General features: G+C 42.4%; 2 protein-coding genes across 7 annotated transcripts in view; one reads left to right on the forward strand and one right to left on the reverse strand.

The window, feature by feature from the left end:
- Positions 1-1903: 1903 nt before the first annotated feature.
- Positions 1904-9854, reverse strand: HARBI1 (harbinger transposase derived 1). 2 transcript variants are annotated; one of them, XM_079789515.1, is made up of 3 exons: positions 9816-9854; positions 8256-9064; positions 1904-2315 (listed from the first exon to the last, which is right to left on the reverse strand). In XM_079789515.1, the coding sequence occupies exons 2-3, from the start codon at positions 8923-8925 to the stop codon at positions 1936-1938; spliced, it is 1050 nt and encodes a 349-aa protein (XP_079645641.1). In that variant the 5' UTR covers positions 8926-9064; positions 9816-9854; the 3' UTR covers positions 1904-1935. The 2 variants fall into 2 exon arrangements, with proteins under 2 accessions (XP_079645641.1, XP_079645640.1); XM_079789514.1 differs by having other exon boundaries at positions 9769-9841.
- A 341-nt stretch (positions 9855-10195) lies between these two features.
- Positions 10196-17687, forward strand: part of ATG13 (autophagy related 13) — a 31990-nt gene continuing 24498 nt past the window's right edge. For 3 of the 5 annotated variants that reach the window (XM_079788693.1, XM_079788689.1, XM_079788692.1), the window contains exons 1-2: positions 10196-10523; positions 10878-10993. The gene's annotated coding sequence lies outside the window, so the exon portion shown is untranslated. The remainder of the gene's footprint in view (positions 10524-10877; positions 10994-17687) is intronic. The other 2 variants (XM_079788690.1, XM_079788691.1) reach the window with 2 other exon arrangements.

Raw genomic sequence — 17687 nt, forward strand, 5'->3', positions numbered from 1 at the left:
CAGCCTACACCCTCTCCAATCTTGGACCCTTCAGGGGATGTCCGACTGCCAGTTTAGGCCCCATCCCTCTCATAATCCAGGACCTCTGGCTCCTAACCACTCACCTGCCTGCCAGCCTGATCGCCCCCTAACCGCTCCCCTACTGGCCTGATTGACGCCTAACTGCTCCCCTGCTGGTCTAATCGCCCCCAACTGCCCTCCCCTGCTGGCCTGATCACCTCCAAGGCTTTTATTAGTATAGATAAGATATTCAAATAGGTCTAACTTCAAAATTAATTTCAAATGAAGAAATTATATTCTTTTTACCTCTCCTTTTTAATGCTTTCATATGCCTTCCTTAAATCTTCCTTTGGTATAAGGAGTTTCAAAGCTGAATGGTCAAACAGACATTCTAATATCACAATCATAAGAAATGTGATTGATCTGTGATGTGAGCTGTCAAAACCTGGGTGATTCTCCTGTCCATTAGTTTATTTATTTATGTTTCCTTTTTTGTTAATCCTCGTCTGAGGATATTTTTTCATTGATTTTTAGGGAGAGTGGAGAGAGAGAAATGTCAATGTGAGACATTCCTTGGTTGCCTCCTGCACGAGTCTTGAAAAGGGCCAGGGCTGGGGAGGAGCCTGCAACCAAGGTACATACATACTCTTGACTGGAATCAAACCTGGGACCTTTTGGTCTGAAGGCCAAGGCTCTATCCACTGAGCAAAACTGGCTAGGGCTGTCCATCAATTTATCAGGGTGCTCAGATCTCCTGTAAAGTATAAGCTTACTATTTTATCTATATATGACTTGTCTTCCTTAAGCTGATTAGGTTCTTAAACCCATTTAGCCTCTAACTCCTACTCAGGGTTGGAAAAAGGAGATTGGAGTCCAGATGTTCTCCCTAGGACTTAGGTCCGAGTAACAGTCCAATTACTGAAGAAAGACTAAAGATAGAGGTTTCAGACTGTCCCTAACATCTTTCTTGATTTGTTTGTTTTTAAATATATTTTTATTGATTTCAGAGAGGAAGAGAGAGGGAGAGATAGAAACATCAATGATGAGAGAGAACTGCAAACTGTGATCTCCTGGTTCACAGGTCAACGCTCAGCCATTGAGCCATGCCAGCTGGGCTGTTTGTTTTTGTTTTTCTGATTTCCTAACATCTTCTTAAATATACAAGTCTGCAAACTCAGATTAGTAGACATTTACCTGTCAGAAGACCATTCTTGAACTTTAAAAAATTACTTTAAAAATGTTTTTATTGATTTTAGAGAGAGAGGAAGGGAGAGGGAGAGATAGAAACATCAATGATGAGAATCATTGATTGGCTGCTTCCTGCACACTCCCTACTGGGAATGGAGCCCACAACCTGGGCATGTGCCCTGACCAGAACGTAACTATTAACTTCCTGGTTCATGGATTGATGCTCAACCACTGAGCCACACCAGCTGGCTACAGTACTTTTTACACTTGCCTCAAATGATGCCTATCTAGGCAGCAAAGTAGAAAAGCTAAAATGCCACCCAAATAATTCAGGACAAATAAATATTGTTTTCATTTGAAATCTCCAGATAATTGAAACAAAAAGAAAGTGTTCTGGCTAAATGCCATTTTCTCCTTTGCTTTGAGGTTGTAGGCACAATCATAAATGACCACAACCAGTGAGCTGTCAAATAACTGAGGCTCAACCTGGAGTTCAATGCTTAGCAGGGAAGTGTTGTCCTGATTTTTGTTTAGTTAATATTAATAGAAATACAAATGAATCAAAATATTCTGGTATAGCCCCAACTCTTCTAAAAAATACAGATTAAATGTCAATTTGTGACAAGTGTCCACACTTAGTCATGCTAGATGATGGAACTGTGTAGAGGCTGGTGAGGGAGAAAGTTTGTCATAGCTCCTTCTGGGAAGTTTCCCTCCCCCCCACCTCCCCTACCTCCACCTTTCACATTAGCTAAAATGAGTGAATATCAGCTCCTGACGGATCCGGTCAGCCTCTAGGTCCAGGGACTCCATGTGCTCATACTCTTCCTCGGGGGGTTGTTCCATGGGTCCTGTCATTGGAGAGGACCAAATATCCATTCCATGCTCCAAGGAGATGTTGTGGAGGACACAACAAGCCAAGATGATGTGGCTGGACTTCTCTGGTGAGTACTGTAGTGCCCCCTTGGACCCATCCAGGCAGCGGAATCGGGAGCAGAGGGTTCGGAAAGTCTTCTCAATCACACTGTGAGTTGCAGAGTGGGCCACATTATAGCGATATTCAGCTGGAGTTTCATGAATGTGAAGTGGTGTCATAAGCCAGGTACGGAGAAAGAAGGAACTGTCACCTGTGGGGAAGGCCCAAATAAATCATGAATGATCATAGTTGGAATACAAACAAAAAGGAAAATCCAGGCACATATACAGAGAATGGACAACAGCCTCTGGAGCCAATGCACAACCGAAAAACCAAGAGGAAAATGCTCTGGTAAAGAGAAGGCATGCCAGAGTCACAAGCAGGTAGACATGAATCTTAGCTGGGAATATCCTTGGTTAAAACCAACAGAGAAAAAGGCTGATAGCTAAAGAAAGCCAAATCTGAAAAAATGTAGGAAGGAGGTGAAGGCACTGGAGGAAATAAAATTCCTGATAATTTATCACAAACTAATCTTCAAAATCTCTAAAGAGCTAACACGAAAGAGAGATAAAGAGAATTCTGCCACAAGATCTCAAAACACTTGTGAAAAAATTTCTAAATTTTACCACTAAAATGTCAGGTCTGAATGTACTACATAGGGATTCCAGAGTATTTCATAATAATTCATTCTGCTATGAATAAAAGTTCCAGCATCTGTGGTAGAGACCAGAACTTAGATGTCCTGCCTTCCTACATTTCTTTGTAACAGAGGAACTTGTAGAACTTCACATTAACAAGTAGAGCACAAATACGATGATGCAAATAATAACAGTGATGAAGAAATAAAATCAGAAGTCAATTAAAATAATGTACAGGAAGCATTTCCCTTAGGTAACCTATCAAATGATCTTGGGAAGTGCTAAAAATAAAACAAAAACTGGGATGCAATGTCCTAACGCAACAGTACGATGCTTCTATAATGTTTAATTGTCTTGACTCATTACATCTGGCAGATGAAATGTCTCACAGAAGCACAACCACTTAGAAATCCAAGACAAACAGGCCCTAGCTTACCAACTTGCATAATTGTTGTCCTGACTCACCATTAATTTCAGTAAATAGTTATAGAGAATACTAGGTACCAAAATATATAGTATACCTTTCTTTTAGGAGCTTACATTTCTAAGAACTGGATTAACTTTGCTTTTAAAAATACTTTTTGTGCCCTGGCCAGGTAGCTCAGCTGGTTAGAGCATCATCCTGATACCCCAAGGTTGTAGGTTCCATGGTCAGGGCATGTACAAGAATCAACCAATGAATGCATGAATAAGTAGAACAACAAATTGATGTTTCTCTCTCTCTCTCTCTCTCTCTCTCTCTCTCTCATTAATCAAATAGTTTTTAAAAACAAAATATTTCTGTAATGAAAAAAATGTTATCCTATATAATAAAAGGGTAATATGCAAATGACTGAATGGTGGAACGACCGGTCATTATGATGCGCACTGACCACCAGGGGGCAGACGCTCAATGCGGGAACTTCCCCCTGAGCACTGCTCAGCCACAGGCTGGGCTGACGGCTGGTGAGTGCAGCGGTGGTGGTGGGAGCCTCTCCCACTTCTGCAGCAGCACTAAGGATATCTGACTGCGGCTTAGGCCTGCTCCCCAGACTACTAAAGGGTGCAGGCCAGGCTGAGGGACCCCACACACGTGCACAAATGTCATGCACTGGGCCTCTAGTTGAGATATAATTGACATACATTGATTGTATTAGTTTTAGGTGTACTAGATTAACTTTAAATATTTGAAGTCCCCCAAAATTTTCAAATTTTATATTTGGCTGCCCTTTTTCCTATTTGTCCTAAGTACAATCTATTTTAATTGAACTCACCCCTACTAAATACTCAATTTAAGAAACTTATGTAGCCTAGTTGGTGTTGCTTAGTGGTTGAGTGTTGACATATGAACCAGGAGGTCATGGTTTGATTCCCGGTCAGGGCACATGCCCAGGTTGTGGGCTTGATCCCCAGTGTGGGGCATGTAGAAGGCAGCTGATCTATGATACTCTCTCATCATTGATGTTTCAATCTCTCTTTCTCCCTCTCCCTTCCTCTCTGAATTAAATACAAATATTTTTTTAAAGAAGAAAATCCTATATAATAAAAGCCTAATATGCAAAGAGACCAAACAGTGGAATGACTGGTTGCTATGATGCACACTGACCACCAGGGGCAGATGCTCAACGCAGGTGCTGCCCCCAGCCCTCAGGCCCTGACCAGTGGTTGCGGGGGGCGGGGTCGGTTAGCCGGCGGCGCCAGGCCAGCCAAGGTGGGTGCCAGTGGGGACCCCACAATCACCCTGCTGGTTGCCCCACAGATTGGCCCTGGTTGCCAGCCAGGCCTACAGACCCTACCTGTGTACAAATTTCATGCACCAGGCCTCTAGTGATGTAAATAATAATGAAAATAATACCTATGATTCACTGAATACCTATTATGTACTCAATGAGTCATAGGCACTCTGCTGGGAAATTTTGAAAATATTATCCCTTGTTATCCAATCCCAAGTCTTCTAGGTTAGATATTATGGAACTCATTTTACAAATGAAAAGATCAAAATATATGTCAGCCATCCTTTGATATGTCAGGCAAAGGAAGGGGAAGAAGCTAGTCACTAATGCTAATGTTGGACTCAGAGTCACTAAAACAATAGTGTAATGCTGTGAAAGAGAATAAGATAAACATTTAAGATGAATGCCAAAGCACAGAGATACTAAATGATATTTGCAAAATGTTTCTGTAAGAAACAATATGAGCCTTAAATGGGGAGACATTCAGGACAAACCAGTTAAGATAAACTTTTTATAAAATGTTTGATGGCCGAAGCCGGTTTGGCTCAGTGGATAGAGCGTCGGCCTGCGGACTGAAGGGTCCCGGGTTCAATTCCGGTCAAGGGCATGTACATTGGTTGCGGGCACATCCCCGGTGGGGGGTGTGCAGGAGGCAGCTGGTCGGTGTTTCTCTCTCATCGATGTTTCTAGCTCTCTGTCCCTCTCCCTTCCTCTCTGTAAAAAATCAATAAAATATATTTTGTAAAAAAAAATAAAAAAAAATGTTTGATGGTCTTTAACTGATTATAATCCCAATACCAATGGAAGACAGACACTCAGGAGGGGATTAGGATCAGAGTTGCTAAACAAATTACAATTGCTTACATGATCAGTCATTTATAAGACATTCTGGCATATTTTATCAAAGCTGCTTAACAGAACTATGCCAAAAGCTGAGGAAATAAGAACTCAGGCTGATTTGTTTGCAGGAACACATTCATTTAGAAAAGGGGAGTTAGGTAATACACTCTGAAGGGACAGATGAGAATAAGGTCATAAAGGGATAACACCTACACTTAAAATATGCTAAAAAGTAACACCCAGAAAACAAAGGAGAATCACAGCTTATTCTAGATTTGGCAAATCTAGAACTATTTTACAAATCTGATGTTATTAAGATACAATCAGCCAGCCGTCTTCTCGCTCTCCCTATTTTTTAACACCTTGTTGTTCCTCATAATCTTGCCAAACTACCCCTATATTACTCTACTGTGCTCATATCCTCTAGACATCAGTGTTTTCCAAACCTATCTGTTTGTATAAACCATTTAGGGCACCTGTTAAAAATGGATGTCTAGTCCTAGGCCAGTGTGCTCAATGGTTGGAGTGTCAGCCAAACACCAAATTGTCACAGGTTCCATCCCTTTGGTCTGGGTGCAAGCAGGAGGCAACCAGCCGATGTGTCTTCTCTCATATCGATGCTTCTCTCTTTCTCTCTCCCTCCCTCCCTCCCTTTTACTGTCTCTGAAAAGCAATAGAAAAAAATATCCTCAGGTGAGGATTAAAAAAAAGGATGTCTAGATTCTTTCCTTGAAGATTTTTGTTGTTGTTGTTAATCCTCACCAGGCCAGGGGTCCAGCCTGCAACTGAGGTATATGCCCTTGACCGGAATTGAACCCACGACTCTTCAGTTCATAGGCTGATGCTCTAGCCCAGTGGTTCTCAACCTTTCTAATGCCACGACCCTTTAATACAGTTCCTCATGTTGTGGTGACCCCCAACCATAAAAATATTTTCATTGCTATTTCATAACTGTAATTTTGCTACTGTTAATGAATCGTAATGTAAATATCTGTGTTTTCCGATGGTCTTAGGTGACCCTGTTAGCGGTTCTCAACCTGTGGGTCGTGACCCACAGGTTGAGAACCGCTGCTGTAGAGCAGCGGTTAGAGAGAGTGGAAGGGAGAGGAAGAGAGAGAAACATTGATGTGAAAGAGACACATCGATGCCCTGACCGGTTTGGCGTCGGCCTGTGGACTCAAGGGTCCCAGGTTCGATTCCAGTCAAGGGCATGTACCTCGGTTGCGGGCACATCCCCAGTGGGGAGTGTGCAGGAGGCAGCTGATGGATGTTTCTCTCTCATTGATGTTTCTAACTCTCTATCCCTCTCCCTTCCTCTCTGTAAAAAAAATCAATAAAATATATATATATAAAAAAGAGACACATTGATTGGTTGCCTACTGCATGCACCCCAACTAGAGCTGGGTAACTTGCAACCAAGGTATGTGCCCTTGACTGGAATTGAACCCAGGACCCTTCAGTCCGTGGGCCGATGCTCTATCCACTGACCCAAACCGTCTAGAGCCAGAGTAGTACTTTAACACCAACCAACCACTCTGGCTAGTATGGCAAAGTTGGTTGGGTGTCATCCTGTGCACCTAAGGGTTGTTGGTTTGATTCCTGGTCAAGGTGCATGCCCTGGTTGCAGGCTAGGATCCCTGGTGGGGCGTGCAAGAGGTAGCTGATGATGTTTCACTCTTGCATCATATTTCTTTCTCCCTCTCCCTTCCTCTCTAAAAATCAATAAAAATACTAGAAAAATAAAATAAAACCAACCAACCACTAAGCTGCCAGGCTCAAGGCTTTTATCACTGTTAACTAACAGTATCACTCACAGCTGTACAGTCACCCCAGTTTGCACTGCTCAGTATTGAATGTGTCCTTGTTCTACTCATATCATTACACAGGCTTTCCAATGACAACTGGGCAGATCTGTGAAGTTCCTATAACAACTGTCTACTAGAATTTTCATACAGTGACAATCACCAATGGCAAAAATAATATATTTGTACAATACTTTATGGTGAACTTTCATATACAGTATATTGTCTAATTTTAACAATAGGTATTACTGCTGTTGGCATTATTTTCACCATGTTACAAATAATAAAAACTAAGGTTCAATTGTATGGCTATTTAACAGATCTACAGTGATAAGTATTTTGGCTGCATTTAAGGGACTGTTTTTGTAGGCTTGTTGTTTGCAACTACAAAACCCTATTGCAAGGCAAGTTCTTATATGTAATTTTATTTTACACCACCCATGTCCATGTTTATGAAATGTACAACCATGTAAACCCGTAGAAGTGATCTGGGTCAAAAATTATGCTTTTAAAACTTTAATACATGTCTTAAATTGTGGCTTAAAAAAAATCCTCACACGAGGACATTTTCAGTGATATTTAGAGACAGGGGAAGAGAGAGCGCGCGAGAGAGAGAGAGAGAGAGAGAGAGAGCGCGCGCGAGCGAGAGAGAGAAACATCAATCAACTGCCTCCAGAACTCACCTTGTGTACCATGACCAGGAAATGAACCAAGGACTTTTCTGTGTATTGGACAACGCTTCTACTGACTGAGCCATACTGGCCAGGGCTAAATGATGATTTAAAAAAATTAAGGCTCGCCAAAACCGGCTTGGCTCAGTGGATAGAGCATGGGTCTGCGGACTGAAGGGTCCCAGGTTCGATTCCGGTCAAGGGCATGTACATTGGTTGCGGGCACGTCCCCAGTGGGGGATGTGCGGGAGGCAGCTGGTCGATGTTTCTCTCTCATCGACATTTCTAACTCTCTATCCCTCTCCCTTCCTCTCTGTAAAAAATCAATAAAATATATTTTTTTAAAAAATTAAGGCTCAAAGAGTTTTTAGTTGAGGTCTCAAAAAAAGGACAGAACGGAGACTCAAATCTATAGACTCCCATATTTCCTTTACTCTGCTACATAATCCTATGGCTACAAAATCAAGCATTTCCACTTGCAAACTTACCAAGCAGCCAGCTATCTTTGTGCATTCCAGCTTCAAACTGACTACTGAGAGAAGACTGCTGCAGCACAGCATAGTCCTGGAGGCTGCCTGGCCAGTTTGTTTCCACAGTCATTAGTGCGCCTCTGATGTCACACACCATCAGGCAGTTTAAAGAATGCAGACCTCTGCGGTTCACATAGGAGAGGTCTTCAGCATTTGGTGCCTTGATTGCCACATGGATACAGTCAACCACTCCTATTACCCCTGGCATCGCAGCCAACCCATAGAATTCATCCTTCAGAGCCTGAATGGAGGCTTCGTCAGCTGGAAAGCGAATGAACTGTGAGGCTCTTTCCACAAGTGCTTCGGTGACATTGGCAACACATCGACTCATAGATGCCTGACTGATTCCTATAGCATCTCCCATCCGAGTCTGGAAGGAACCTGAAGTATAGAAACCCAGTGCTGCAAGGATCTGTGTCTCTGGGCTAATAGCCCTGGATCTCTGAGTAGGTCTAGAAAGACTCGCTCCCAAGAGCTCCACCAAGTAATAAATGAACTGTCGAGGAAACCCATACATGGACATCAAGTAGTCATCAGTCACATCATCCAACTTAAAACGGTCCAATGTCCGGTGACCTCGGCCATACAGTAAGAGGTCGCAATCAAGCACTGTTATAGGTATAGCCATGGTACATGTGTTGACTCTTTTCCACTGCTATTTTTCCTGAATTCTTCCCAGTGAAGACCTTGGTGCAAGAAGGTAAAGAAGTGTCAGAATCCAACAGCTAACCATCAGTTAAATGGCTCTGGCATTTATAATCTTCTCTCTGTAAAGGTTAAAAGAAAAAAACACATTAGAAAACTACCAAAGACTTTAAAGTGATTCCAAGGTTACAATAACTCCTCTTCTCAAATTTCTATGTTGTTCAAGCAAAAGGTGCTATACTTGTAACTCTGGGTTTTATTCCACTAACTCATGGCTGCATGACAGTCTTCGTTTTGGTTTCAAGGATAATGGGAGTTGTACTTTGGTGGCTTATTTTCTCCCTGGCATTTGAACTGAGAAGAGCAAAAGATTAATGGAGGTGATGGCATAATTATCCACGAGGTAAAAGAGGTCTGTCTGCTCCTAACTATACAGTCCACGAAGGAGGTGACTTAAGGGCAGGGATTAGTCACAGCGGGTTTCTTCACCCAAAGCTCTCTGGCTCCCCCTGCTAAGTACTGGACGGAAGGGGGTGGTGGTGGTGCTCAAACCGGTCTAACAAGGGAGAAGTGGGGGAAGGAAAACTACTCAAGACCCAGGCTGATGGAGGTGGATTGTGTGCTCTAACAATCGTGAGGCTGAGGGGCTAGGAAACAGAGAGGACCCAACAAGTTAGAAGGAAGGTGCGAAAGAAGACGCTGAGAGAGCTAGGGTGGGGAGTCGACTGCGCCGCTTTTAAGAGGGGCCTTAAATACGGAAAAGGAATATCCCGTAAACCTGAGCGCGTCGGCTACTCAAAAAGTCAGCTAAGAGTCCTTCACCCACCTCTCGGAGGCTGCCAGGTTACCAGCCACATTCCCCTCCCACCCAACCTGGTTCCGCCCTCCTCCGGAACCGGCAGTCGCGCACAATCCGCCACGCTGCTCAGCATAGGCACCGCCCCCTCCGCGTCAGCGTCCGCCCCACGCCGCGTCCTCGCTGGTCCCTGCCGCAGTGACTTGCGATTCGGCCGTGCACATTCCTCATGCGGCCCAAATGTTCTATCTCTTTCAAAGACCCCGTTCTTTACGCTTTTCTTTTCTTCTGAGACGCTGGGAAATATTGGCCATAAAGGCATATGGAAAAGAAATAAATTTTTATGGGAATTTCGAAGAGGAAAGAGATTAAATAGGGCGTTCAGGTGTAGCGAAAGTGCGGCTGAAGTTAGACAGCTGTATTTTCCCCGTAGCCCTCTTCCTCCCCCCGCGTTCACCGAAGCAGATGAAAACAAACACTAACGATGGCGGCGCCGGGAAGCGGCCGGCCGAAGGACTTCAAGCAGGAGTGATCGCTTGAGTTGTGATGAGAGTTAAAGAGCTGCGGTCGACGTGTGTGCGACGACTCGCTCAGTCTTGAGAGCGAATATCTGGGGGGTCTTCGATCCACGAGCCTACTGAGGGGTGAACTGTCTGTCTGCGACCGGGGCTGTCACTACTGCTCCGGAGCGCAGAACCCTCGGCCGGGAGGCGCAGCTGGCCGGCCCCAGGCCCCTGCCTCCGTAATGAGAGCCCCGAGCCACTCTTTGTGTCGCAGCTTTGCAGGTACTAACTTTGGAGGGGATACCCCCAGATCTGTCAGCGCCCCCGGGTGGGAGGCTATGGATCTGCGGCGTGTCGGGGGGCCTCCTTGGGAAGCTGATGCTGACCAGCCACAGTTCAGGCCCCTGAGCTTTCTCTGGGAAGTCGGGTTGGGCTACATTGGCCCTTGATTGTTCCCAGTCTTGACAGAGGTCCCAGAGCTTTCGTCTCTACTTTCTCAGTTCCTTGGGTTAAGTCCTAAGGGGTTTTGGAGATAATTTTGGGTCCATAACTCCGGGGTTGGGTACCAATATGAGTGTGGTTAGGTTTTCATCCAATCAAGATTTGCTGAGTGCCAAATATGTACTCCGCGTGTAGGTGAGGGTGACTGTTGACTAGTGAAAAAAGGGACCCAAGGTTCACGACTATCTTCTTACTGGCAGTGGAACGACCTGAGGAAACCTGCGATCCATTCTCATTAAATAAATCGCTGGGTAAGTGGCTAAGCACCTTCCTGGGTTCATCACTAACTCATCTCAGTTTTCACTTTCTCAGCCAGTTCTCAGTTTTCCTGGTCAGTTCAGCGTAGTATTTCACTTTCAGTGTTTCTTCCTCTCCTGGTCATCCTACCTCTAGAAAGAGAAAAAAGAGGGAGAGAGATCAGGAGAAGGAATGTGAATGAATGAATATTAAAGAAAAAAAAGTACCTGTTTTCTTGTTCTTTGTTTAAAACTCATCTCCTAAGATGGTAGAATCTTATTGAACACCTTTAATGGGAGATGTGCAATAATAAGAAACAATAGATCCTTCCCTTACACTAAGTTAACTTCCAGATTTTCTTGTGTTGTTTTATGAGTGTTCTTTTCATGTGTGGGTATTGTGGCTCCAACTACATTACAAATTTTTTGTTTTCAATTCCCTTTTCCACAAGCATTTATAAGAGCAGAAGTCTTATAAATGTTTGTAGAATGGAATCCTGAGTTAATATTTTTAGTACACAATGGATGATGAATAAGTGCTGGAGCAAGTGTCACATATACTGATTTGTATAGTAAAGCACATGTAAATTTATTCACTGTTCCCGAATTGTATGCCTTTGAGTATAAAATTAAGGAGACTATGCCAACTTTTGAGATTTACATTTCATAAAATTTGCAAACCACTGGGTTTTCCATTACTGTACTTACACCTAACAATAATTATTGAGTACTTGCATTTTTTTGTCCTCAAGAGTGGTTATTAAAATTGAAGCAAAAACTGTAAATCTTCAGCTATTAAACACCAAATTATAGTATTTTATTTAGGGACTAAATCAGTTGGACACAGTGGGATCCTACCATAGTACTGGAATTGTACTGTATTGAGGTGGGGGCAATAAATCTTTTTCCTTATTGTCTTTCCTGCCCCCATCCACCCAACTGCATTAGCTTATATTTTCCATGATGACTCAGCAAGGAGTCTATAGTCTAAATGCAAAAAATAGCCTAAGACATTAACTTTTGAGCTTCCAAAGACTAAAGTGTTACTATATAAGTGATTTTTCAAGGCTATTTTTTACTATTTCGAATTTATTGCACCTTCTGGAAAAAAGTTATTTAATCTTAGGAATGCCTAGAAGTACCTAAAACTTTGTTTTTAAGTATTTATTTTCCTTTTAAAATCGTTTTTACTTTATCCCAGAAGAAATTAATAATTACATTCATAATACTGTGTTTGGAGAGCTGCTTAGATCACAGAGAATGAAGAGTACACTTAAAAAAATTCCTCACTGTTATGACCTTTTATTATTCAACTTAAAGTTTCTTGTTTTGTTTTAAATTTATTGTAGAGAAAGAGAGAGAAACATCAATTTATTGTTCTTCTTATTTATGCATTCATTCGTTGCTTCTTGTATGTGCCCTGACCCAGGATCAAACCCACAACCTTGGTGTTTTGGGATGATGCTCTAACCAACTGAACTACCTGGCCAGGGCCTTAATTTGTTTGTTTGTTTTCGACTGAAAGAAAAGTAGAGACTGGCCATTAAGAAATGGCAGTATCCGTAGCCAATGAGGTTTATCCGAGGCGCGATTACTGTTAATTGAAAAAAAGAAAAGAAAAAAAAAAGAAATGCAGGCTGGCCTTACCTGAGTGGCTCAATAGTTTGAACGTTGTCCAGTGCACCAAAAGATTGCCATTGCCATACTCGATCAGAGCACATATCTGTGTTGCGGCTCCCATCCCTGGTTGGGGCACATATGGAAGTCAACCAACGGATGTTTCTCTGTCTCTCACTCTTTCTCCCCCTCAGTTTTAAAAATCATTTTTTTAAAAAAGTTCACTGTTGTTCAGCTAATATTTGAGCTGCATATTGCCTAGTATTATTATTTATCATTTTTTTAAATCATCATTTTATACGAAACGAAGATTGGCCCTAGCCGGTTCAACTCAGTGGTTAGAGCATTGGCCCAAGGACAGAAGGGTCACGGGTTCGATTCTGGTCCAGGGCATGTACCTCGGTTGCAGGTTCTATCCCTGGCCCTGGTTTTGGTCCAAGCGCATGCAGGAGGCAACCAATTGATGTCTCTCTCTCACATTGATGTTTCCCCTCTCTCTGTCGCTTCCCCTCCCTTCCACTCTTCCATTCTCTCTCAAAATCAGTGGTAAAAAAAATATCCTCAGATGAGGATTAAAAAAAAGAGAAAGATTTGCGTGACTTGCGTATATGCCACTATATATATATTCAGATCCTCTGTATTTTTGTTTATGTCTACTTGAGTGCTCAAAGAGGTATGTTGTGTCTTCAGGTATATTTTTGTTCTTATCAAGCTGTGCTAATACCTTTAGGAATTTTTGCTTCATGTATTTTATTGCTATATTGCTAATGTATAAAGGTTTATGGCCCTGGCTGGTGTGGCTGGTCGGCCATTGTAAATATTTCTTTTAGTGCGGCTAGAGAGAGGTCCGGTTCCTCAGTAGGGGCTGCTGGGGATTGAGAAAGTGAAAGAAAGAGACACAGAGATGGAAGGAAAAAGCTGGGGCCAGGTGGGACCACTGTCCTCGGATGGAGAGACAGGGACCCAGAGCCAATACAGCCAGTTTATTTTATACAGCAAAAACCAGGAAGTTTTACTAAAGGTCAAGACAAAGGAGATTATGTGCATTCTTGGGTGGGCCCGAGTCTTATTCATTCCTGGTGCTTGGCTGGATTTAGATAACGAAACCCATCCCCTGGGGCCTGGGATGAAGGTCCAGCTGACAACACTCCTGCCTCTGGCAAGGTGTGTTTCCAGGAGGTGGCTCTACCAGCGCCACTGGCTTCAGCTGACAATAATTAAAGAAATGCTCATGTGCCTGCCCAGGAGCTCTCTACAGGCGATCGCATGGGTTAAGATTCTCAGTCAAGGGCATGTACCTAGTTGCAAGTTTGATCCCTGGCCCTGGTCAGGGTTCCCTGTTCAGGGTACCTGTGGGAGCCAACCAATTGATGTGCCTGTCTGTCTGTCTGTCTCTCTCTTCCTTCCTCCCTCCCTCCCTCCTTTCTTCTCTTCTCTCTCTCTCCCCTGCCCTCCCTGCCTTCCACTTTAAAAATCTGTGGAAAAGATATCCTTGGGTAAGGATTAACAAAACAAAAACAAAAATTTATGGCTCTTACATTTTTCAGAGATTATCACTACTCAGTGTCCCTTTTAATCTCATTTCATAACTTTTGACCTGGAATTCCGTTATAAATACTTCTGCTTTCTTTTTGTCCTTTTTCTTTCCTCTTCCTCTTTTTTTTAAACTGAGTATGTCTGCTTATTTCTTTTAAATTTTCTTTGTAACTCTTTTCGGTATGAAGATGCTTTCAGTTTTTAAACTTTGGTGTTTCTCATTTGTCTACAAAGAACTTTCTAAGTGGAATAAAGGATCTTTGTATTTTAATAATAACTCTGATGCCTGAAGTGGGGAAATGACTGTTTTGTTCAGTTTGCACATGAACTTAACTATTTTGTCTTGTTAACTGTTCCAAATTTACAATATTGAGCTTTTTATTTATTTATTTCTTAAATGTATTTTTATTGATTTCAGAGAGGAATGGAGAGGGAGAGATAGAAACATCAATGATGGGAATCATTGATCGGCTGCTTCCTGCACACCCCATACTGGGGATCAAGCCTACAACCTGGCATGTGCCCTTGACCGGAATCGAACCTGGGACCCTTCAGTCAGACGCTCTATCCACTGAGCCAAATCGACTAGGGCACAATATTGAGCTTTCTAATGCCTGAATCCAAAACATTAAAAAATTCAGTTAAAAATTAGAAAATATAGACATTATATAATCTCTTGCCGAATCATTCAGTTGTTTCTTTGAAATTATTTGCTCTTCCCTTCATTTTTTGATGTGTCACCTTAACTTACACATCCAGTGTGTAAATTAGCCCACATGATTTTAGTAATGGTAGGATTTCTAAAATAGCTTTCTCACTGGTTGCTCTGCTTTTAGTCCCTTTATTTCATTTCTCCCTCTCTATATTCAAATTAATGTCCCTAAATCTACTTATGGGATAATCTACATTGACTCCCTTCTAAGGTACTATTAGGTTCTCTATTGCTCACTTTCAGGACTCCCTAGTAATCTGGCCAGGCCATACTTATCCACTTTATTTTGTTTTTTTACCTCTACATGAAAATTCTCAGCTATATATTTTCTAATTTTGCTTCTCTATTCTTTCTTCTCTTCCTTTGGGATTCTAATTACACATGTTAGACCTCTCGCTGTGTCCTCATGAGGTACCCTCATGTCTCAATTTGTACCTGATGCCATGGGATGATTTAATACTTTAAATACTGCCCTTTCTCAAAAGTATCCCAAAGGTGTATAGTATTTATTTTGTGTTTCTTGTATGCTTGGTCTCTATTTTCTATCCTTTTGCCTCTCTGTACATTATTCTGGATATATTATCTTTTGGCCCTTTCAATATTGTATCTTCTGTTGGTCTAATCTGTTAGACTCAACCATTGATTTCTTCATTTAGTGTTTTTAGTTCTAGAATTTCTGTTTGGTTCCTTTTATACTTCCTAGTTCTCCATTAAATTCTTAAGTTTATGCTTTATGTAATTAAATATATTAAGCATAGTAATTTAGAGTCTGTGTCTGATAACTATTAATATCTTTCTAATTTCTAATGTCTGTGTGATCTGTTGGAATTTGGTTATTTGGGTTTATCTCCATGAATGCCAAGTTTATTTTAATATGTGCCAGATATCTATCTATATATATATATATAAAAGGCTAAGCCACCGTTCAACCCACTGGTAGGTATGACGCGCACTGACCACGGCGGGGGGGGGGGGGGGGGTGAGGGGGGGGCGGGGGGGCGGGCAGACGCTCAATGCAGGAGCTGCCGAGCTGTGGTGACTTGGTAGTGGCGGTTCTCGACGCACCCTGGAACCAGAGAGGAGGGAGCCCGATTCTGGGGTGCATCACCGGAGAAGAAAAGTGCCCTCTGACAATCTGGGACCTCTTGGGGGATGTCGGAGAGCTGGTTTTGGCCCGATCCCCGCAGGCCAGGCTGAGGGACCCCACCTGCCAGAGGGACCCTGCTCACTCTGCAGACACCCTTCAAGCCACAGCGCTGCCCTAGGTGCAGCTGGTGGGGGAGGAACTGCGGGAGGTTGGCTCCAGGAGTGTCTGGCCCTTCTCTCTCAGTCCCGCCCCGCTGGCCACCTTCTAATTAATTTCCTTTCAGTGTGCACGAATCCGTGCACCGGAGTAAACATTAGCCTGACTAGCATAGCTCTGTAATTGAGTGTCGACCTATGAACCAGGAGGTCATGGTTTGATTCCCAGTCAGGGCACATGCTTGATCTCCAATGGGAGGCATGTAGGAGACAGCTTGATCTGATTGCAGTTATAAGGGTATATACAAATAAAAGTATTTATCGAGCTGTCTACCTAAGAGTTTTGCATTTCACTGCATGTAAGTTATATCTCAGTAAAGAATAGTGGATTATGGTTTTTTTATATATATACTTGTACTCATTACTTCCTATTTCAACTCTCCTTTTGTCTACACCTTTTCTTTAAAACCAGCTTTCCCGCCCCAGCCATTTGGCTCAGTGGATAGAGTGTCCGCCTGCAGTCTGAAGGATCCCAGGTTCAATTCCAGTCAAAGGCACATGCCTGGATTGTAGACTCCATCCCTAGTAGGGGGCATGCAGGAGGTGGCTGATCAAATGATTCTCTCTCATCATTGATGTTTCTATCTCTCTGTCCCTCTCCCTTCCTCTCTGAAATCAATAAAAATATATTTTTAAAAAAAGATTTAAAAAAAACCAGCTTTCCTCCTGGCTCCCTGTTTTTTTGTTAATTGAAACCCTGTTAAACTTTTTGCAGTCAGTCCTTAAATCCTTTAACACGTTAAGTGCCCTGTCAGTCACCGGTGACTGACACTATACTTCCCGTCCAGAAGACAAAACAGGCTGGGCGCTGAACGTGTTAAAATATCTCCCATCCATACTGTTTCCAAATCATTGTAACTAAAGTGTTAGCCTTGCCCACAAGTCTGAATTATTGCCAAGAACCTAATTGGTTTTCCTGCTTTTCATACCCAAAGCTATTATACAACAGGTCAGCAAAGCTGTGTTTCTAAAGCACCATTCAGATGATACTACTACTCTGTTATTTCCTCTCCTCAAGAGCCTACTAAGTACAGATCAGGCTCTAGCATTGCATTTAAGACTTTCATGGTCCGGCCCCAACCAGTCATACTACTTCCCCATCCATACACAATCCTCTGAAAACTGGAAGACTTAATCATTCTAAAGCCATTTGATCTCTGTTACTTTAAACCTCTTTGTTCGTGTTCTTGTCTCCCTAAATGCTTTCTTCCTCCTGTCAGCTCCATTCCAGACTATTCAACCTGAGGGTGTTATGATTGCTTCATGAAATCCATGAACCCCCAGCAAACGTTCCCATATATGTGCTTTTTTTTTTTTTTCTGGAGAAAGGGCTTATCTTGCCATCAGATTCTCAAAAAAACTCCATAAACCTCCCTAAAGTTAAACTGATTTAGTGGCCTGTTGAAGGAATGTAAACTAATTAATTTTATGCTTTAACAAAGTTTTTGTCTCAGTAAAATTTAGCTCTTAATATTCTGGGTAATAAGACATTTTTAATACTTACGTTATATTTAAAGCTCAAAGATTCAGATTCAGATAAAA

This window comes from Cnephaeus nilssonii (assembly GCF_951640355.1).
Source record: "Cnephaeus nilssonii genome assembly, chromosome: 13".
In the NCBI taxonomy this organism is placed as follows: domain Eukaryota; kingdom Metazoa; phylum Chordata; class Mammalia; order Chiroptera; family Vespertilionidae; genus Cnephaeus; species Cnephaeus nilssonii.

Bases quoted from the DNA above. Each gene is read 5' to 3' on its own strand.
- HARBI1 (XM_079789515.1), bottom strand. From the start codon at position 8,925: ATGGCTATACCTATAACAGTGCTTGATTGCGACCTCTTACTGTATGGC. The intron at 2,316-8,255 runs GTAAGTTTGCAA...CCTTCCCCACAG, and splicing joins CAAAGATAGCTGGCTGCTTG to GTGACAGTTCCTTCTTTCTC.